At 49.0% G+C, this 22,802-nt stretch overlaps 1 protein-coding gene across 1 annotated transcript; it reads right to left on the reverse strand.

Annotated features, from left to right (window-relative positions):
* Positions 1-2,759: 2,759 nt before the first annotated feature.
* On the reverse strand, positions 2,760-13,147 carry CYP2E1 (cytochrome P450 family 2 subfamily E member 1; the record flags this gene model as incomplete). The annotated part of the gene is made up of 9 exons (XM_079900432.1): positions 2,760-3,115; positions 3,876-4,017; positions 4,515-4,702; positions 6,557-6,698; positions 7,738-7,914; positions 8,365-8,525; positions 8,822-8,971; positions 11,871-12,030; positions 12,971-13,147. 9 exons carry the CDS (start codon positions 13,145-13,147, stop codon positions 2,925-2,927), a joined length of 1,488 nt encoding a protein of 495 aa, XP_079756558.1. The 3' UTR covers positions 2,760-2,924.
* Between the last annotated feature and the right edge of the window lie 9,655 nt (positions 13,148-22,802).

The following is a 22,802-nucleotide window of genomic DNA, read 5'->3' on the forward strand; positions in this document are numbered from 1 at the left end:
ATCCCTCTGAGGCTCCCTTCATATAAAACCCTTTAGCTCTTTCGATAATATTCTGAAGTTTAGTTTGAATTTTGCCCAATTTGTTGACCAAAAAAAACAGCAATTCTCCTTTAACATTGCACAGGTCCCACCTTGTTTAACCATTGGTAAGTATAAAGCTCTCCTATTCTGTAAAACCACTCCTGCTAGAGAATTTATTTGTTCTTGTAGAGTGTTAATTTGAGCTGCTGGGTAGGCAGTCTGTTGTGTAAGTTCAAGAAAGAGCTGTCGGGCAGTGAAAATAAAGTTTAAAAGTCCAGATGAGCCTGTTTCTATCCCAACAATAATCTCTAGGACTGATATTACAGTGAGAGGTGCCCGCTTTTGTTTACGTGATTGAGAGTATAAGGGAAGTGGGGTGCTGTCATTTATAAGGATAAGATTAGGAATAATGTATGCAAGGGTACAGGTCCCCCGTCCAGTTGGCTGGAAGGCATAAATAGGCATTGGGTCCGCAAAGGAAACAGGTGCGATTTGTAGGGGCTAGGCAGACGTCTAAGGTGATGTTGAAGTAGGGTTTTCCTAAATGGGTGCGGGAATGTTCTATGCCCTCACAGGTAGTAGCTAAAGTCATTCCAGCTAAAGGAGAGAGGCAAGCAACCTTTGAGGGATGAGAGGAAAAGTTTTAAGCCCAGTTGAAAGAAGGAATAGTAAGGTTCCACCCTATGTCATAATCCTCAGGTGTCTTGAGATTTTTGCAGTCTTCTTGCTTAATATTTGAGGGTTGGAACCAAAAATTGTGGTTCTGTTAGGGACAACTTGGGGATGGGGTGGGACTTTAGCTAGAGTAGTCTTCGTGGTGGCTGTTAGGGCCATATTTACTGGTGTAAATGATAAAGTAGCTTTAAGTTTTGTTAAAAGCTCCCAGCCTAGCAGAGGTGTGGGACAGGCCGGGAGGACTAGGAAAGAGTGTGTGAATAAAGCATTTTCAAGAGACAGGGTGAGGGAGGTGTAAAGTGGCCATAAGAGGGTTGTCCATCTATCCCTGTTGGGAGGATCGAGGAACAGCGAGTGGGAGCAGAGAAGGAGGTCAGAGCTGAATAAGTAGCCCCAGTGTCAGTCAGACACTGATAGGAGCCCCTGCCACATCCAGGGTTACCTGGGGCTCCTCCGGTCTTATGGGGAACGTAGGGGCCTGGAGGTTGAGCCCAGGCACCTTCAGTCGTCCGCACCCAGGAGCCCCAGATCCAGAGCACAGTCCGCTTCTCGTTCCTGATGGCCACTTACCACCGACAGGGGAAACTGGCCTTGACTTTGGCCCAGGGGGCAGGGACCTGAAATACCCTGGGTGTTGGGTGGTCATGGTGTTGGCCTACCCGCTTGAGGATGGGAGGGACAACTCCTTTTCCAATGGCCCTTTCGGTGACAGTAAGGGCATGGGGTATGGGGTGGCAGGGTGCAGCATTTCCTGACAGTGTGCCCCTGCTGACTGCACTGGTAGCAGGGCAGCGGTGGTCTTTGAGAAGGAGAGGGGATTCCTGTCGGTCCCCGTTGTGGGGACTGAGCAGTGGCAACGGCCATGTATTAGAGCGTGTGTCGCTTTAATTTTTCCTCCTCTCTTAGTTCTCACCTATTCCTGGAAATTTCCTCCCTGTCACTGAAGATCTTAAAGGCCGTGTCAAGTAGGACAGAGAGTGGGGTTTGCGGGCCCTGTTCTAGTTTTCGTCATTTTTGTCTGATGTCAGGGGATGCTTGGCTTTTAAAATGAACTGCAAGTGTGGCCTGACTTTCAATGATGCAAAGAGGATCATTCCCAGGCTTTAAGGTCTTGTCATTTGCTCGCTAGGTTTTGGATTTGCTTGGGACCCGACACCCCTTCCTTCTTTCTAATCTGTGGATATGTTACCTAACGTGGTAGGTGGGACTTTGCATATGTGATAGGGTAAGGATCCTGAGAAGGGGAGGGATTCCAGGGTTACCTGGGTGAGCGCGATGTTATCACAGGACCTTATAAGTGAGAAGCAGGAGGGTCAGTGAGAGCTGGAAGATGCTGCACTGCTGGCTGTGAAAACTTACTCACTTTACTAAGGAACATGGGGCTTATGTGCTGCACAGTGTTCCAAGCTCCGCATCTTACCCGCTCAGCCCTCACGCTCTATGCTGTGGAGGGGGGCTGCTGACATGCCCATTTGACAGGAAGTCTGGACATACAGTGCGTTTCCTGGTGTGTGCCCTCTGGGTGCGAACAGGGTTCTTGTCCCAAATTCTTCTTCTGTTTCACAACATTGAGGTTTAGTTCACGGAGCTGATTAATGATTTCCTCGTTTCTGCCTCATTCTGCACAAGGGTCCCCATATCCTTATGAGTTCCGCTTCCAGGCACAAAGACTTAAGAGATAATAAGAGATCTCTATGCTGACTTTTCAGACATATTTTAATCTTAAAATATAGCACAGGATAATGCTCTTAGTGAGCCCAAAGGAATACTTCACAGCCTAGGGAAAGATGTCAGGGGATGCATTTAGGATATGGCTAACAAATCCTCCGAAGGTATATTATTTTTATTTTTTCCAAACAGCAAAATAGTGTCTGTGCTCCTTTTTGTGAACCCTTTACAGGAGATGCTGACTCTGGTGACTGGGGCGCTCCACTTTTGCCGACGAGTTCAGTTTAACCCACACTGATATGTTCTTACTTATCATGGTTTCTAGGAACTCCAACACAAACTAAGTCATAGTTTGCTCTAATTACTTTAATTAGTTTGACACAATCTTTTATGGACTTTGCTTCAAATTCTCTCTGAAGAATGTGCTTGGCCTGGAAAGCAGCCTCTCTGGCCCAGGTGGTTCCCTGTGGAGCCCTGGCTAGCCTTGCTGAGGGGCACAGGGAAGCAGGAGGCCTCCAGGCCAGCGTCAAGGGACCCGCGGGCTTCAGAGAACGTGTGCCTCACACTTGTGAGCGGGGAATGACACAGAGTCTGTAATGGGGGGGGACCTTGGCAAACCCAACTGCGATGGGGCTGAGGTCGATATCCATGGGGTCCACTGGCGACTTCAAGTTAAAGTGCTGCAGGATGGAGGCCAAGAACAGGAACAGTTCCATGCGAGCCAGGCCTTCTCCAACACACACCCGCTTTCCTGGAGGTGACAGCAACACTAAGACACCGCCCTGGGCGACACAGCAAGGGCAGAGCTGGGTGGGAGGAGGCTGTGCGTCAACGGCCACCCTAAGCAGAGTTGACCCCCATCTGTCTGTTGAAAGGGAGCCCAGAGTGGATTTCAGTGTAAGAGTATCAGCGACGGGTGTGCTCAGGGACCAGCCTTCACACAGCCTCAACCACCAGGACTCAGCTTCATGAACCTGCGTTAGGTTGGGAGAATGGGCCCTGCCCAGTGCTCAGCCTGATGTCCTACAGGAAAGAAGAGCGGCCCCAGGTGGAAGCCAAAGCTCTCGTGTTGGTGTTAAAGTTATCGAGTTGGTTTCAGATCTTCCATCATACCCACACCAAGGGCAGGCCCTGGAAAGGCAGCGAAGGGCTGGAAAGGTTAGATGGTCCTACGACGAGTCCAGGTAACCAAACGTTAAAATTTGCTTAGTAACCCTTGTTTAAAATTATGGAGAGTCAGTAATATAGTTTTGAAAGATTTTCACTAAGTTCTAGTAAATGAAGAGTTTTAGCACTGAATGAAGTGAAGTATCTAAGGAAAGAAGAACTCATCTCAACTCATTCCCAGGACTTCTGGTGAAAAGATGTCATTTAACCTCTCTGAACAGGGAAGAACACATTTGGGTCATGTTGGGGACGGAAATCAGGGGCACGATGCTGGTCACACATGGAACGGAGAGCAGGACTTAGGGACAACCCCCGGGAAGGGGCTACACGTGACCTCTTCTTACCTGCGGAAAATGGCTTGAAATGGTCACTGTACTTGAACTTTCCATTTTCATTCAGAAAGTGCTCTGGCTTAAACTTCTCTGGTTCGGGGAATTCTTGGCTGTCATACAAGAGGGAGTCCAGCGTCGGAATTATGACCGTGCCCTGGAAGGAAGAGGCTGCCTTGGTCAGTCAAGTTAACACAACACAGGCTCACCTGGGAGCCAGCGGTTGAATGTTACGTTAGACAAGATGGTATGTTCTCAACCGGGGAAGGAGTTCGCCTGAGGGCAGACAGAGAGCAGGTGGGGGTCACGACCAAATGGCAATGAGAGCTCTCATCTTTTCAGGGAAGTAGCTCCTCTGACCTACTCATCCAGGGCTGGGTGCTACTGTTGTTGTCTCTTTCTGCTGCTGGAACACACCTCAACCCCAGGCACCGTCTGAGGAGCCCCTTCCCAGACTGCCTCCATTCCTGTGGCCACCAGGTCCCCACAGGCCTGCTGGGGCAGCAGCACTTTGCAGGGTAGGGGTGCTGGCCCGGCCCCCAGTGTTCAGCCGCCTCTGCCTAGAGCAGGTGTCCTTGGTCCCCGTCCTGTTCCCTGGCCGGCGGCTGATCGGCAGGGTGGTGCTCGGGGGTGCGCTGCAGGCTCACATCTGACCTTGGGGATGACGTATCCTCTGAACACTGTGTCCCGGGTTGCTTCGTGGAACAGGTTGGAGGGAATGAGGTCGATGAATCGCTGAATCTCATGCACCACGGCATCCAGGTAGGGCATATCCAGCCTGTCCTTGATGGCAGGGATTCGGCTTGGCCCAATCACCCTGTCAATTTCCTCATGAAGTTTCTCTGCGAAGACATGCATGGAATAAATGCACGACTCCAGGCTGGCTCAGCGATCATGCTCCCGTCCATATACCCAGTAGATGCTCATGGAGCTTTGGATTCTTGGGTAGTTCATCCGCGTGCGTCAGCAAGAACCAGGCTCAGTGAGGCTAGGAACCGTCTACAGCATTTATGTAGTTACTTATTCATGGCCTCCACTACCTTAGCTGGTCATGGCTAGCCCCGTTCTGGTCATCATGCCAGGAGCAGAGAATAAGAAAGGGTCTTGGGGATCTCTAGTTGGAGGGAAACTGTGTTTATGGTTACCCCAGGCTGGTTTGTTGCAGGCTTGTAAGGAGTGTGGAGGCGAATGGAGGATGGAAACTGACATGCTCCGTGTGTTTCTGAGCAGGCTCCGGCAGGCCAGCCTCCGCTTGGCCTCTGTGGGTTTGAGGTTGCCTGTGGGCCTTGTAATCTGCTGAGTGAACTGCAGAGCTTCCGCAGTGTGGCAACCGAGTAACAATTTTAAACACGTGTAACAAGAGGGACAGTATGCTGATGTTTACTAGATGGTAAATATAAGAAGTGGTGCGCAGGGATCTCACGTGGCAGTCCAGGGATATGTGGAGTTAGGGGTGGGTGGAAGGCAGGGAGGCGAGGAGGGGCCTGGGCTGGCTCTGCACCCTGCTTTCTTTCCAAGAGCTCTGAGCCAGTACTGAAAACTGTCAACACATGTAAAGTTTGGCAGTGGATGTGTGGGCGTCAGTCATATTTCCTTTCTGTCTTTTTCTCTGTATTGGAAATTCCTCATAATCCATAATTAAAACAGTCTTGGATTCCGTGGCTCCCCTATAGTACAGAGCGGTCAGAAGCCCCCTCAGAGCTGCCACAGACCCGTGGAGCCTTCGCGCCCTAGACTTCCGGCTCTTTCGCATCACCTTTCTGTCAGGTAGAAAAGCAAAGGCTTTGGAGTCGGACCAGGTCTGACCCTGGACAGGTCACATATACACATTCCTAGGGAAAATAACCTCACGCCCTTTCCATCAGCCCTCAAGAATACAGTGTGTTAAAGGGCTGATTCCCATACCTGGCACACAACCGCAGCCAGCATGGCTCGGGTGGCGAGGGGCTCCTTGCAGTGGGGACCCCCCCTCCCCAGCTCTGTGCCCAGGCCTGAGCACTGCCGGGGAGGGCACCCTGGCCCCAGGCGATGGCTCCTTTACCTCCTCTTTCCTTGGAGGTTGGCGCTGATTGGCCTGTTGATAAGTGGCGTTGCTCACGTCGCCTCCACTGGCCCGTGCGGGTGGTTCTAGCGCCTCGTGCTCTGTGCATGCGGCCCCCAAAGCCATGCCTGATCCACCCTGGGTCCCACCCGGCCCAGTGCTGGGGAGGAGCCCTGGGAGGGAAGGCCGGGTCCAGGGCAGCAGGCAGACTTGCAGTGCTTTTCCTGGGGTTCCTCCTCTGATCCCCACTCTTCCAATCGGGTGAGACACGCCAGGAGGCCTTGCCCCTGCCCCTCCTGCCTCTCAGCTCTGCCTGGAAGGCTGGGGCTGACCCAGGGGCGGTGTGCCCATTGTTTCTCTGTCATAAATAGATCATGGCCTGGAGTGGATGCAGCTGGCCTGGCGTTTCTCCACTGGGCTTTCTTCCTGCAATCTGGGGTTTGCCAGTGGGTGTGGGAGAGCTGAGTGCCGGGGCCTGTCATGTACGGGAACACTGCCCCTAACGCATTCGTCCAGCAACCCCAGTGTCACTGCTGCAAGGGTTAACAAGCAGTCCCCGTGTGGCCGCCGGGAAGCTGAAGCCTAAATGCTCCAGGCTGACCGTGCAGGTGTGACGGCCACATGGTCCGGTGGCCTTGCCTGTTACTTGTCCTACCTTCGACCTCCGGGTATTTCATGAGAATCAGGAGCCCGTATCTCAGGGTGGTGCTGGTGGTCTCTGTCCCCGCAAAGAGCAGGTCAGCCACGGTCACAGCAATGTTGTCCAAAGTGTACACAGGGTCTGTACTGTGTTTTTCCTGCGATGTGAGAGATAGGGCCTCAATACAGGGAGGTGTTCAGGTGGATGAGAAAGAGACCCTGTGTCCCTCAGCAGAAGAGCACCTGGCAGCCCTGCCAGCTCCACAGGGGGCCCATCCTGCACAGACACCATCGTCTCCATTGCAAGGCTAGGGAACAGAGGCTCCCAGAAAACCGACCACGGGTGGGACTGTGCCCTCACCTGGCTGTGGGGTCCGTGCTCCTTCTACAGCACCGAGGGCCCTCCTGGGGGTGGGGCTCTCCCTGGCCCTGCGCCACGACCTCCAGCAGCTCAGGGCTGAGCTGTGGGGCTTCTGCAGGGCTGCCCTCGGCCTCATTCCACCCCACGGCCGCTGCCTTAGTCCCAGGAGGCAGGGAAGTCACAGGGGAGCTGGGCATAGGGTGGGAGGTGGGAGGGGTGGGAGGAGAGACTCTCGGACTCCAAGGGCAGCCTTCCGGGAGGCAGGTGTGGAGCTCACGTGTGCCTCTGGAGCCACGTGTGATGCCGAGGAAGGAAGAGAAGCTTGACTGATCTGGGCAGGCGACCCGGGGGGTGCCAGAGAGGTGGTGCCGGGAGGGCCCGGGCCCCCTTAGTCCGTGCACGACGTGGGGGTTACGTGCTGACGAGGAGCACCGAGGGCCTCTCCCCAGGTGACATGTGGTCATTAGTCAGTTGATCAGAAGTGGTTAAGAGGCTGGGCTGGAGGGAGCCTACGTGAGGGGCCCACTCACCCGGTCCCTCAGCCCCCTGATGGCTTCCCCAAGAAAGGCCATCCTGTTGGCCGGCACAGTGGACAGTACAGTGGAGCCTAGGGCGGCCAGGAAGGCTGGCCGTGTGTCGAGGTGTGGTGGTCACGCTCAAGCCAGTGCACTTGTATAAAACTAAGAGCATCAGAATGTACACGATGTGGGCGGCGTGGACACTGCAGTGCAGGTCGTAATACAAATCTGAAAGATGCGCCCTGCCCCCGCAGACCCTCTCACAACGGCCGAGTGCCCGGCTCCGCCTGGTCTGGACGCTGAGAGCTCTGAGGGTACCTTCTCCATTTCCAACAGCATGGTGTCAGTGAAGTCTCGGGGGCAGCTGGCCTCCAGCGACCTCTGGTGGTCCTTCACTCCTTCTAGAGCGTACTCTTTTATTTCAGACACATTTTTCATTAGTTTTCTATGGCTTCCAGGCAGGTAACGTATACAGCCTGAGAAATTATTATAAAGCTAGAGAGAGAGGGAGGGAGGGAGAGAATTTTCTTACTATATATATTTTTTCCAGATGCAATAGCATTTGGCGTACTAGGCTGACAACCTTCTCCAAACCTGAACTGATGGCTGTCACTACTGTATTGTTTAGAATATTTTGGCTGAAAGTATCTTTCTGGGCACCACTCTACGAGGTCGTGTGAGTTCCGTGGTGGGAATGCGAGCACATAGGCAGAGGTACCGTGTGCCTGGTGAGGACTGATTTTAAAGAGTGAAATGGTAAGTGTCCTGCGGTTAGCAAGGGGGAAAGGCGGGCCCCGTGGAAGTGTCCCGAAGGAGCGCTCAGGCTCTCTAGTCTTGTGTGCCTGTCTGTCCGCACACACAAGTACCCCTTCTTATCCTTTCCCTGCTGTAAACCCTCGACTGAAGCCAGGTGCAGACCAGGCGAGAGAGAGGGAAGTGCTTCACCTGGATCCAGGGTGTGCTGAGCAGGTAGAAGTTCTCATTGAACAGACTCAGCATCCTCAGGGCCGTCCTGTCGTTGTAGTCAGCGCGTCTGTGGAAGAGGATGTCGGAGATGACGTTGTAGGGCGCGAAGCCGATGACAAAGGTGGGGTCGAAGGGCTGGCCTGGAAAACAGGGGAGCCATCAGGGCGCTTCGCTCGTGGGTGTGGCAGGAGGGCCGTTTCCAGTGCTTGTGAAGAGACACCCTAGGACTGTGAGAATTCTCGGGAGGTGGTGACTGGGAACCACTCGGGTTTTCTTCACTTGTCAGTTATTCAGGACACACCAGCGGCACCCTTGATGACCACGCCCGCTCCCTGGGTTAGAGGGGAAACCAGCTTGTGAAGTGGCGTCTGGGGGCCAACGTGGGGAGCTGCCTCGGTCGTCAGGGGTCGTGGGGCCCAGGCCAGGCTGTACGCACCATGGGTCTTCCGGAGCGCCCCCAGCAGGAGCTGGGCCTCCCTCTGGATCCGCTGCTCATTGCCCTGTTTCCCCATCCCGAAGTCACGGAGGGTGGTCAGGGAGAACCGCCGGGTGTCCTGCCAGGTCGGTCCATTATTGAAAATAATCCCTAAGGAAGAGGGAGCAGCAGGCTGTCACTGCAAACTGTCCTCTCAGGAGAAAGGGGCAGGAGTGATGGGCGCCCTGCACTGCGCTCTGCGCGGGAGGGACCAAGGGCCGCACTGACCCGCGCAGTGACAGATGCTTGGGTTTGGAGAGAAGCCGTTGGGGCCGGCTGGCTTTCTCCGTTGCCCCTGTAAGCTCTGCAACCACCAGCCTGCTTGCTTTCCCCACTCTGCCTTGTGTCCTCCCCACAGGAGGGAAACCACACCTGACCACTGAGAAAAGCCTCTGCCTCTTTCCTGTTTACTGACTAATTTCCTTGAAGCCATCCTGTTTCCAGTGATTTTTTTACCCTCACACTATAGACACCTCAGCTCACACTCTGTGGCTTCACAGCAAGTCCTTACTAAAATCTGAGGTCACAGGGCCCCCGGACCACGGAGACCTCCGGATCCGGGAAGATCTTGATCTGGTTCCCTCCTGCACGTGGAGGCCTGAGGAAAGCCATGGCCCCGGACATTCCAGAAGGAAGTCTGGCCGGACCTGAGAGGTATAGCGGAGGAGGGCTTCATTCTACCCCAAAGGGACACCTGGACGGTCTGCAGGGGAAGCACAGGCAGGGGTGGGAGGATAGGGATGTGACCCAAGGAGGCTGCCATGGAGTCAAGCCCGGGGATGGACAGCATGACTACTGATGGGTGTGTGGGCACCAAGAAGACCCATTTACAGGTGCCGTTCACCAGGTTAAAAGCACAGGTGACACTGAGTTCAGGGTCCTGTGTCCAGGTATCCTGGTGCCGATTCCTGTGGGGCACTGCATAACGGGCCAAGTGGATGCTGGGTACGTGGCACAGCAGCCCAAGAGGGAACCCAGGGGAGGGACGCTCCAAACTCGCGGGTGTCTATGCCGTCAGCCCGGCCAGGCCTCGGGCAGCTCCAGCCTTCCAAGTTGCTGACCCAGGACACAGGGCAGACAAGCAAGCGGTGGCAGGGACCAGGGAGCGTGTGCTGAGGAGGCCAGAGGACAGAGCAGAGGCTGTGCCCCTAGTCCTGAGGACCAGAGAAGCCAGAAGGAAGGCAGGAGGAGAGGCGCTGGGGGACCACCCTGAACGGCATGTGATAAGGAGAAGGGGTGGTTAAGGAGGGAGGGGCAGAGAAGCAGTTAATTTTAAAATGTTCTGGCAAGAACTGTGTAGCAAGAAAAGGTGGAAGATACAGAAAAATGTGAGAAGAGACAGAGGGAGACAGAGATACAGAGACAGAAAGACAGAGACAGAGATGGAGAGCGAAAGAGACAGAGTCAGAGAGACACAGAGATGGAGAGAGGAAGAGACAGAACCCAGAGGCGCACCATCATTCGGGATCCAAACAGGCTGAAATGGGGCAACAAATCTCCTCTCCCAGAGCTTTGTGAAGATTGACTGAAAGGATGGGTGCGGCCCCCTCGGCACTTTAATACGCAGCCGCTGCTCCACACTACTGGTAGTCACCAAAGCTCACGTCATTATTCCTGGGGACCAAATGCAGCCCTGGTCCAGGGCCTGGCTGAGGCTCAGGGTCAGCCCTGGGCCGTGTGGGACATACAAAAACAGCACTTTGGAGCCCTCAGGCAGGAGGCAGGCAAGCCCCTTGTGTCCCACCTGCAGGAGGTGGATGCTGGCCCCTGCCTGACTGCTCTCAGGGGCCCATGACTTGGACCAGGGCTGGCAGATAAAGGGTCCCCAGAGCCAGGATGGAGCTCTTTGGCCCCAGAACTCCTGCTCTCCTGGGGCTCTCCTCCAGTAAGTCTCCTCTTGTGTTAATGACAAAGATTAGGGTGGTTAATTTTGCTTTGAGCCGCCCCCAATAACAAAGCCACCCACAATACCTAAGAGGGACAATCAACCGCCATTGGTTGTGGCAGGATATAACCTCGGAAATGCAGACTGGAAAAATAAGGCAAGGAGCCCGTATACAACTGTAAGCACATCAGTTTGAAAATTCTACATAAAATGAATAAAAGTTTTCTAGAGGCTCATCACCAAAGTTGACTCAGGAAGCGCTAGAGGCTTCCAAGTTTTGCTGGGTTGGTGGGACACTGTTTCCTTCTCATCTGCTTTGGATCTCAAACACCAGGGAGCAAATGACAAAGGCCAAGCAGGTGAGGCTGGAGGACAGCAGGTGGGGCAGGGAGCTTTCAGAGCTCAGAGGTGGGGGAGGGGCGCCCCCGCCCAGGCTCCAGGACCTCCTGGGAGACGCGGAAGGTGGAGTCTGAAGTCAGGAGTCTGGAAAACACTCAGATAAAGACCAGTTAGACCCCACCCCACCCCTGCCCCGCCAAGGCCTCCTCCGCCTGCCGGAGGGGAACTCAGGGGCTCTGGAGACACTGGAGGGGGGAGGGGCAGAGGAAAGAGGTGAGCCTGGGGAGACGGGGTCACTGGGAAGTCTCAACACCCCCTTCCTGGTCTAAGAACAGCCCCAGGTAGGACATCGGGAGGCCCCCTCGATGGAGAAGCGGGGTGCCCATCGTAGGTGAGGGGCCCTCGGTGGATGGAGCCCCAACACCCACGAGTAGTTGAAACTGTGACTGGAAAGAGCTCCCAGGGGAGACTGAGGGCCCAGGGAGGCGGGAAGGTCTGCGGGGGGAGGCCCGGCCCAGCCGTCAGAAGCAGCTCCCTGGGTCCTATTTCTCTGTGAACACGTCTGTCCTGCTGGCCGGAGGGTGGGTGCTCCAGGTCTTGTCCACTCTGGGTCCATCAGAAGGTGCAGAGCAATGACTGAGTGAGCGAATGCGCCACCTTCGCCCGAGCTGTCTGCGGATCGCTTCACCTTTCTGTCTTTAGCATGTTGTTACTGTTATCTCGGTACCTCCCCCCAGCATCTTCCCCACCCCACAAGCACCGCCCCCCCCCCCAAGTAGGACGCACCTTTGTCCTGGTGCACCCGGAACGCGGGGATTTCTCCTCTGCCAGAAAAATCATTCCTGTAGTCGAGCAGGACCTCCTTCACGGCCTTGTAGCCGTGCAGGACCACGAAGCGCCGTGAGCCCAGGTACAGGGTGAACACCGGGCCGAAACGCTCTGCCAGCTGCGGAGGCCACCAGGCCGGGGAGTGAAGCCACCGCGGACTTGGGGAACATGCCTCGCTTTAACGTGCCCCCCAAGGTCGCTGTTGTTGACCAGGAGAACCCAGAGTGATCTGGGGAAGACCTCCCTAGAGGCTTCTTCTGCCGGGAACACCTCCAGCGCACGGCGCACCTGGGTGTGCCTAGCTGCCCTCCCTCCGGGGAACAAGTAACTGGGAAGGCCGATTCCTCTTGTTCCCCCTGAGGCCCCTTTGCCCATATCCGCCCCACCCCCCACCCCCACCCCCACCCCTGTCTGCTGTCCCCAGTCAAGGTCCCGGACCCCAGGACGCTGCTGGAGGCCCCGGAGCCATACTGTTCGGAGGCCCGAGCACGTCTTCCTCTGCCGGAAGCTCGTCAACGCCTTCGGAGCGGCTCCGTGCCCTGTGGCGTTCTTTTACTAGCTCATTTAATAGACTCATTAACGCATTTTGTTTTTAGATTTGTTAGCTCGTTCACTGTTCACAGCAATCGTAGTGGGTGGGGGGGGGTCAAACACTTCACTTTTCCCCCTGTTCTTTGGCGGCTACGGAGTGCTGCAGGTTGACGCGCAGCTAGTGTGCGTCTGGTCTCAACGCGTGTCCCTCCTTGCATCCCAGTGGCAAAGAGCAGCAGCCCCGGCCACACTGCCCTGGCCAAGCCACCCAACGACAGCACGGCAGTTAACGCTTCGCTCGAGCAAGGGCCTTCGGGGCCAGCCATGGCCAAGGCCCACTGAGCTCCATACCCGAGCTGTAACACTAGCTAAATATTTTGAATATCACTCTTGGGTGCTACTGGTAATTCAGCGAACTCATAACAAGCTGGTATCGAATTACAATTTGTCTGAGAGTGAATTGAATGCACACATATTACATCTAATTCCTGAATGCTCCTCCCTCAAACCAACAATATTTCTCTTACCCTGGTGAAGGACTTGGGAATATCCTTAAATTCCAACTGGAAAATGTTCCCAACGATGGGCAGTGGGAAAGGGCCAGGGGGCAGTTGCCAGCTGCTGTAGATGTGTTTCCAGATGGAGATGAGCAGCAGGGTGGCCATCCACACCAGCAGGGCGACCACGATGCCCAGGGCGGCCATGGTGCCTTCCGCGGATCTGCCGACTCATGCGGACACTCCTGGGGAGAGGTACAGCTCTTATAGCGCATCCTTGAGAAGGAGGGTGACCAGCCAACCAATGTCACCTTCCTTTTCCTCTGGCCCAAGATATTAGTTTATTATTAGCTGCTGTTGGCCACCATTTCAAAGGCCGATCCCTTCAGTGTTTGCCACTTAGAACTCCATCCAGGCACCCACTTGGCCACGCCTGGGCTCTGCCAGCACTGGCTACTGACACCTGCACCAATGTCAGTAAACTCGGCATCCAGGGGAGCTCCACCAACCCACACCTCAGAACACGGGGTGATGGCCTGTCCTCCCTTTGACACTGATTGGACAAGAAGGAGTACGGTCCTGTTTACATGGGTTTGTTTGGGGTAGGATTTACGTAAGGCAACATCAATTATGTGCCGACAGTCTCCATGGCAGAGTGCCTGATCTCCTGGTGCAGGTCTCACCTCTGAGCAGGTTTGTCTGAGCAGCCCCAGTGGCACTGAATCACCAACAGCCAAATTCATAAGCCAGAGAAGGAAAATGCAGCATCTGACATTTATTCCACTTTGTCAGATCACCTGGCAAATTCAGTAGAAGAAAGAAAAAGAAAGAAAAAGAAAAGAGTTGACCAATTTTGAAAAACTTAACTACATTTTTAATGTAGAAAATTAGGGGATAATCACTGTTTAGAATCATTTCTTCAAATTAAAAAAAAATACGTTAGGATTTTTATTGCGTTTAAATCAATGAACTGTTTTGGTAGACTTTATGTTTTAACATACCTTATCTTTGTGCACAAAACTCACCTTCTGTATATTTATTTATGTCAAACCGAGGCTGCATTCCACATACTGAATTTTAACCCACTTTCCCACCCAGTTTGCTAGCAATGTGATTTTTCTGCGTCTAGACCTGCAGCCATGTCACTGGTGTTGGACTTGTTAACTTATTGTGCCATGTAGGGGCATTGGCCTTGGCAGGAGTCTCGGGCCTGTTTTGTGCCCGTGAGCTGCTGGGCGGCAGGCCCTGCCAGCTTGCGTGGGCTCTGCTCGTTCCTCCCAGGGGCTGGTGTGGGGCTGCAGGGCGCATTCCGCAGGATGGAGACTGAGCAACCTTGACCCCCCTCTGCCCTCTTCCACCCTGCCAGGCCTGCCAGACAGACATCCGGGTCCACGCGGCATTTTTCTTCTTGGTTTGTCCCTCTTGCTGGTGCTGAGGGTTGGGCAGGGTCAGCCTTCCCTGGGGCTCCAGTTCAAGCCCTGACTGGTGGTCGCGAGGACAGCAGACGTTTGAGGCAGAGAAGGCCCTCTGGCCCCCGTTGGCTGAGAATAACTACACCTGGCAGCTTATCTGAGCGTGTGCATCCTGCAAAGGGGCCCAAGGGCAGGCGCAGGTGAACCTAGACCTCACAGGGGTGCAGCCTGGGTGGTCTGGGGCCAGGCCCTACTATTCTAGGTCCTCTGTGGAAATGCCCTTGGAGGGCCAAACAGCAACAAATTCTAAATGCAGGTACAGATGTCTTTGGAGAGTAAGGATATTGCTGAGTCCTTCTTTGCAGAAGCAAAAGACCTTTTTATTTGTCTTGGATCTTATTCAGTTGCCTGCACCTTCTCGGACAATGTTGACTAATTGGGATGACAGAGGTGGCCTTGCCTTGTGCCTGGCGGGAATGGGTACTTCTCCATCAAGTCTATTGTTGTTTGGTTGTAGCAAAGAGACAATCACATTGGGATGATTTTCTTCTTTCTCTAGTTAGCAAGGAGTGTTTAGCAGGGATGAGTGCTGAGGTAATGAAATATCTTTTTAATTGAGACAATCCTAGGACTTTTCTCCTTAAACCTGCTGGTATGATGCTGGATGAAAACATTGTTTCGTATAAAAGCAGTCTTACAGTTCCGCTTCACAGCCAAGATTTTCATGGAACGATACTCTTTACACGCTCGCGGGTTTAACTTGTTAATAGTGTTTTCAGTAGTTGTGCATCTATAGCCACAGACAAAACTGGGCTCAGTTTCTTCTGTTTTATTACCTGCTGAGAGCTGTGCTAACTCTAGAGACGGTTACAATTCTCTCCATCTTTTTCTATTGTCTGGGATACTTTAAATTGTTAGGGAATTATCTGGACTTTGAAATTTTGATAGAACTTACTAGTAGAACAATATGGACAGGCCTTATTGAAGTTAAACAATTGTTTATAAAGATTACAAATATCATCTCAATTAGGAAATTAAGACATGCTCCTTGTAACAGATCAAACAATGCAGAACTGGATAAAGCAAGATGTGAGCGTACAGACTCTCCCTACCGCGGTAGTTCTCCTATTTTCAGTCCCATTAAGAAAGAAAAACTGCTGCCGACTTTTGTATTATTTCTCACCTTTCTTTTATACCTACTAAAAGATTTCTTTTGCACTTACTTTGATTCTGTGTATCAGACCTGTGCCTACATTTAAAAGGCACATGTAAACACGTATCTTGGTTAAAGTGTACTTAAAATAACTTCCTGTGCCCTGGCATGGCCTGGGGGGAGCCACGCCTTCAACACTGGCAGAATCAGTGGCAGCAACTTGAAATAAAGTCCTGGAAGAATGGCAGATATCTTTTAAAAAGCTACCCTGCAATACTTTGAATGGCATAGAAGGAATATTGTGTAGGGAAACCATGGACTTTGACAACTCAGAGGAAACATGTTTCAGAGAAGTTGCATCCAAATGGTTTATTCTGGGTACAAGTCCCCGTTGGGTATAGAATTTGCAAGTATTTTCTCCCGTCCTGTGGGTTGTCTTTTTACTTCCTTGCTGATGTCCTCGGTAGCACAAAAGGTTTACATCTTGATGAAGTCAAGTTGATCTATTTTTTCTTTTGTCACTTGTGCTTTGGTTCGTATCTAAGAAATCATTGCCTAATCTAAGTTCATGAAGATTTATTCTGAGGTTTTCTTCTACGTGTACCATCCATTTTGAGCTGTTTTGTATATGGTATGAGATCGGGTCCAACTTAGTCCTTTGCATATGGGCAGCCTTTGTCCCAACACCATTTGTTGAAAAGAGCAAACTTCAGGAATGGGGAAATCCCCAAGAGTGCCAACTGTCTTGGTACTTTTGTCAAAAGTCAGTTGACCACAGATGTGAGGGTTTACTTCCAGACTCTCAATTCTATTCCATTATTCTGTATGTCTATCCTTATGCCAGTTCCACAGTGTCTTGATAACTGTAGCTTTGTGTTAAGCTTTTAAGTTAGGAAGTGAGTTCTTTAAGTTAGTTCTTCTTTTTAAAGATTTTTAAAGAAGGTATTCTGAACTTCTTGCATTTCCATATGAATTTTAGGATTAGTTTGTCAATTCCTACAAAACAGATAAGTGGGATTTTGAAAGGGATTGCAGTAAGTCTGTGCATCACTTTGAGAGAAGAGCTGTCTGTATGAGTTTGCTGCGGCCGCCGTAACAAAGCACCGTAGACTGGGCGGCATAAGCAATAGACATTTCTTCTCATGGTTCTGGAAGATACGTCCAAGATCAGGTGTTGGCAGGTTTGCTTTCTTCTGAGGGCTCTCTCCTTGGCATGCAGGCAGCACCCCTCTTGCTACCTCTTCACATGGCCTCTCCTCTGTGCGCAGGTCCCCCCGTCTCTGTGGATCCTAATCTCCTCTTCTTATAAGGACACAGACCAGATTGCATTAGGACCCACCCTAATGCCTAATTTCAACTTACTCACCCCTTTAAAAGCCCTGTCTCCAAATACAGTCACGTTCTGAGGTGCTGGGGGTTAGCAGTCCAACATATGGATTTGGCGGAGGGGAGGGACACACAATTCAGCCCATAGCACCACCTTAACAATGGTACAATATTAAGTCTTCTGATCCACAGAGGGGGAAAGTCTTTCCATGTATTTAGATTTAATTTACTTCAGTGAGGTTTTATAGTTTTCAGTGTTCAAGTTTTATACCTCTTTTGTTAATTTCTTCCTATTTTGTTTTTTGATGCTATTGTAAATGGAGCTTTTTCTTCACTTCACTTATGCATAGTTCATTGGTAGTGTCTAGAAATACAGCTGAATTTTGTATACTGACCTTGCATTCTGCAACCTTGCTGAACTCATACAGTTCTAATCGTTTTTATACACTCCTTAGGACTTCCTATATACAGGATCACATTATCTACGAATAGACACAGTTTCACTTTTTTGTTTCCAGTTTGAACATCTTTCATTTCTTTCTCTTGCGTGATTGCTCGGGCACCTCCAGGGCTCTGTTGAGTAGAAGTGGTGAGAGCGGGCATTCTTGTCTTGTTCCTGGTCTTAGGGAGAAAGCAGTCTTTCACCATTGAGTATAATGTTACCTGTGAGTTTTTAGTAGATGCCTTTTATCTGCTTGAGGAAGTTCCCACATATTCTTAGCTTGTGTAGTGTTTTTGTGATGAAAAGGTGTTGAATTTTGTCAAAAGTATTTCTGCATCCATTGAGATGATCATGCAGCTTTTGTCTTTCGCTGTGTAAGTATTGTGCATTACATTGACTTTTATATGTTAAATCAACCTAGCATTGCTGAGATAAATCCTACTTGGTCGTGCCATATAATTTGTTCTATGTGTTGCTGGATTTGGTTAGCTAGTATTTTGCTGAGAACTTTTGAGTGTGTAGTCATAAGAGACATTGTATTTTTTTCTTATGATATCTGTGTCTGGTTCTGGTAACTGGGTAATACAACTCTCTTAAAATGAGCTGGGAAGTGTGTGTGAACAATTGGTATTAATTTTCCTTTAAACATTTAGTAGAATTCACCATGAAGTCATGTGAGCCTGGAATCTTCCTTGCTGGAAGTTTTTTGATTACTTATTCAATCTCTTAACATTATAGGTACATTCAGATTTTCTCTTTCTTCTTAAGTCTGTTTTGGCAGCTGGTCTAGAAATGTGTTGGTTTTCTAGGAATTGGTCCATTTCTTCTAGGTTATCTATTTTGCTGGCACACAGGTGCTTGTAGCATCCCGTATAGTATCCCGTAGAATCATGTTTTTATTTCTGTAAGGTCACTTGTGATGCTCTCACTCTCATTCCTGATTTTAAGGATTTGAATCATCCCTCTTTTTTTCATGATCATTCTAGCCATATATGTTAAAATAATATTTTCAAATCATCAATTTTGATTTAAATTTTTTCTCTATTGTTTTTGTATTCCTATTCAATTGATTTCTACTCTAGAATTTATTACATCTTCCCTTCTGCTTGCTTTGGGTTTAACTTGCTCTTCTGCTTCTACTTAATTAGGATGGAAAGTTAAGTTATTGATTTGAGATCTTTCTTCTTATTTAATGTAGGTGTTTACAGGTATAAATGGTATATGCATTACAGGTATAAGTTTTCCTCTAAGCAGTGCTTTGGCTGCATCTCCTATGTTTTCATATGTTGTTTTCAGTCTCATTCACCAAAAAATATTTTCTAACTTGCTTAGTGATTTCTTCTTTCACCCACTTGTTATTTAGAAGTGTATTGTCTACTTCTCACATATTTTTTACTTTTCAAAATTTCCTTGTTATTGATATTTCATTTTATTCTCTTGTGGTCAGTGAATATACCTTGTATGAACTCAATGTCTTTACGTTTATTGAGATCCTAAGTTACAGCCTAATCCACAGGCTGTCCTGGAGAATGTTCCATGTGTCCTCGAGAAGAATGTATATGTCACTGCTGATGGGTGAAGTGTGTTATAGATCAGCGGTCCCCAACCTTTTCGGCACCAGGGAACAGTTTTGTGGAGGACAATTTTTCCACAGACCGGGGAGGGGGGATGGTTTCGGGATGGTTCAAGCGCATGACATTTATTGTGCACTTTATTTCTATGATTATTACATTGTAATATATAATGAAATAATTATACAACTCACAGTAATGCAGAATCAGTGGGAGCCCTGAGCTTGTTTTCACTTGCCGCTCACTGATAGCGTTTTGATATGGGTCTGCAAGCAGTTGATTTATTATGGTCTCTGTGCAGTCAAAGCTCTCCGCTAATGATAATCTGTATTTGCAGCCACTCCCCAGCGCTAGCATCATCGCCTCAGCTCCAACTCAGATCATCAGGCATTAGGTTCTCATAAGGAGCGCGCAACCTAGATCCCTTGCATGTGCAGTTCACAGCAGGGTTTGCGCTCCTACGAGATTCTAATGCCACCACTGATCTGACAGGAGGCGGAGCTCGGGCGGTAACGGGAGCGATGGGGAGCAGCTGTAAATACAGCCACTTGCCCACCACTCACCTCCTGCTGTGCAACCCCATTCCTAACAGGCCATGGACGGTAGCGGTCCATGGCCCGGAGGTTGGGAGCCCTTGCTCTAGATGACTATTAAATCGAGTTGGGCTTTATTGTTGGTCAAGTCGTTTATCTCCTTGCTGATATTTTGCCTAGTTGTTCTCTATATACATTAGTGAAAGGGAAGGTTGGTGTCTCTAGCTAGTATCGATGAATTGTCTATTTCTCCTTTCAATTATCTGAGTTTTTGATTAATCTAAATTTTGGGGCTCTGTTGTTAGGTACCTGTATATTCATAATTGCTGTATCTTCCTGATGGATTGATTCTTTTATCATAACAAAATATCCTTGTTGTCTCCAGCAATAATTTTTGTCATAGAATCTATTTTGTCGGATATTACTATAGAACTTCAGCTCTTTTTGGTTACTGTTTGCATAACACTTTTTTCTATCCTTTACTTTCAACCTTTTGCTGTCTTTGAATCTAAAATGTATGTCTTGTAGATCGTGTGAAAAAAATCATTAAAAAACATCCATTCTGCCAATCTCTGCCTTTGATTTGAGTGTATAGTCTGTTTACATTTAATAAAGTTACTGATAAGGTAAGATTTACATCTACCATTTTTCTATTCGTTTTATGTGTGTCTGATGTCTTCTTTGGTCCTCTAACCTCTATTCATGTGTGTGTGTGTGTGTGTGTGTGTGTGTATGAAATTGATATTTTCAAATATGCTATTTTAATTCCATTCTTTGTTTAAGCTATATATTCATATACATTACATTACTTTATAGTATAATTAATGTATTATAATAGAGACTATAAATTATATATTATTATATTATAATTATGAGTTCTTTTCTTATTGGTTGCCCTGGAGACTACAATGACCATCTTAACTTAAAATGATCTAGTTTTATTAATACCAACTTAATTTCAATATTATTCAAAATTTGCCCCAATTTGACCTTGTTCTCTCTCCCGCTTTTGTGTAATTTTTGTCATACAAATGACATCTTTATACATAGTAAGTCTATTGACACTTTTATAATTATTGAGTTATGTGTTTTAAATTAGATAGAAGAAAAGAGTTACAAATGAAAATTCATTTATGCCATATGTAGTTACTTTTACTGTCAATTTCCATTTTTCATGTGGATTTAAATTACTGTCTAGTATCTTTTCATTTTAGCCTGAAGTACTCCCTTTAAGATTTCTTGTAAGGCAGGCCTGCTAGTGGTGAATTCTCTCAATTTGGGTTTATCTGAGAATGTTTGAATCTCTCCTTCTTTTTTTTTTTTTGCGGTACGCGGGCCTCTCACTGTTGTGGCCTCTCCCGTTGCGGAGCACAGGCTCCGGACGCGCAGGCTCAGTGGCCATGGCTCACGGGCCCAGCCGCTCCACGGCATGTGGGATCTTCCCGGACTGGGGCACGAACCCGTGTCCCCTGCATCGGCAGGCGGACTCTCAACCACTGCGCCACCAGGGAAGCCCCCTCTCCTTCTTTTTTGAAGGATTGTACTTCTGGATATAGAATTCTTGACTGACAGTACAGTTGACGCATGAACAACATGGGTGAGCAACACGTGTGGGTCCACTTGCTTATGTGTGGATTTTTTTTGTTTTGTTTTATGGTTTTTTAAAATATTTATTTATTTATTTGGCTGTGCTGGGTCTTAGTTGTGGCTGGCGGGATCTTCTGTTTTTGTTGCAGCATGTGGGATTTTTAGCTGCAGCATGTGAAATCTTAGTTGTGGCATGTGGGATCTAGTTCCCTGATCAGGGATCGAACCCAGGCCCCCTGCATTGGGAGCACAGAGTCTTAGCCACTGGACCACCAGGGAAGACCTTTGTGAATTTTTAAAAATAGTAAATGCTCAAACTAGTGGTTTCCAGAGGGGAGAGGGAAGGGGGAAGGAGCAATAAAGGGGGAGGGGAGTAAAAGGTACAGATTATTAGGTATAAAAGAAGCTACAGGGAATATAGCCAATATTTTATAATAACTATAAATGGAGTGTAACCTTCAAAAATGTGAATCATGATATTGCACACCTGTAACTTATATACTACTGTACAGCAAATATACCGCAGTAAAAAATAGTAAATACTACCGTGCTACACGATGTGCAGTTGGTTGATTTGGAACCACGGATATGGAGGAATCGAGTGTACAGAGGAGCATCTATAAGTTACATGCGAATTTTTGACTGTGTGGAGAGTGGGAACCCCTAACCCCAGCGTTGCTCAAGGGTCAACTGTCTTCTTTCTGCACTTGGACTATGTCATTTCACTGCCTCTGGCCTCCAGTTTCTGGTGAGAAGTCAACTGTTATTTTATGGAGGATTGCTTACACATGGGGTTCACTTTCTCCTGCTGCTTCCACGGTTCCCTCTTTGTCTTTGGCTCTGACAGTGTGACCATGAGGTGTGTAGGTGTGGCACTCCAGTTTATTTTCCTTGGAGTTTGTTAAGTTTCTTGCATATGCAGATGAATGTGTGTCATCGACTTTGGAAGTTTCTAGCAGTTATTTGTTCCAATAGTCTTTCTCTCCCCTTCTTCTTTTCTCTCCTCCAGAGGCTTCCATCATGCATACGTGGGTATTCTTGATGATGTCCTGCAGTTTTCCGAGGCAGTGTTCATCTTTCTTTATTTTGACATTTTGGTAGTGTTTTCATCACAGTTATGAAGGAGCAGATTTTCAGAGTTCTTAATCCACCACTCTGGAAGTGCTTCTCTTGCCTCTCCCTTTATCCCGTTGTCAGCGCTTATTCAAGAGCTTTCCAAAAAACGTCCAGGAAACCTGAAATTGCTTTTATTATTGGTTAGAACGTAGCCACTCCTATGTGCAAAAGAGGTTGGAATGTGAGCATTTAGCTTTTCCAGACTTTAAAAAGTGGATGTATTCAAAGAAGAAAGTGATTGGAAATGGATGTTAGATTATCAGTTAATAGCGTGTGCCCTGTTATGGTTAGCAGTCTTCTGTGTATTCTTCTGATTTTTAAAAACTTATATAAATACACACACACACACATTTCCCTCCCAGAGAATTGTATCACAGTAATCACAAAAGTATCTTCTTAGCAATAATTATACCACAGGTATGTATTTTTAGACCTGGAACATGCAGCTCTTCATCATTCATCTTAATGACTGGAGAATATTTCATAATTTGTCGATTTTGAGTTGATGAACAGTTAGTTTTCCCCCAACCTTTTGCCGTTACAAACGGTGCTGCAATGATATCCTTGCACATGTATTTTTGTTCAGAAGTGCACGTATTTCCATCAGAGAGTTCTGTGAGAGTGAGGCTGTTAGATCGTTAGGCGTGCAGACTTAAGATGTGAATAGATACGTAAAATTGCTCCTCAGAAGGGTTGCGGCGCTTCAGAGTCCCTGCACAGTG

Source organism: Stenella coeruleoalba (genome assembly GCF_951394435.1).
Source record: "Stenella coeruleoalba genome assembly, chromosome: 16".
NCBI classification, from domain to species: Eukaryota; Metazoa; Chordata; class Mammalia; order Artiodactyla; family Delphinidae; genus Stenella; species Stenella coeruleoalba.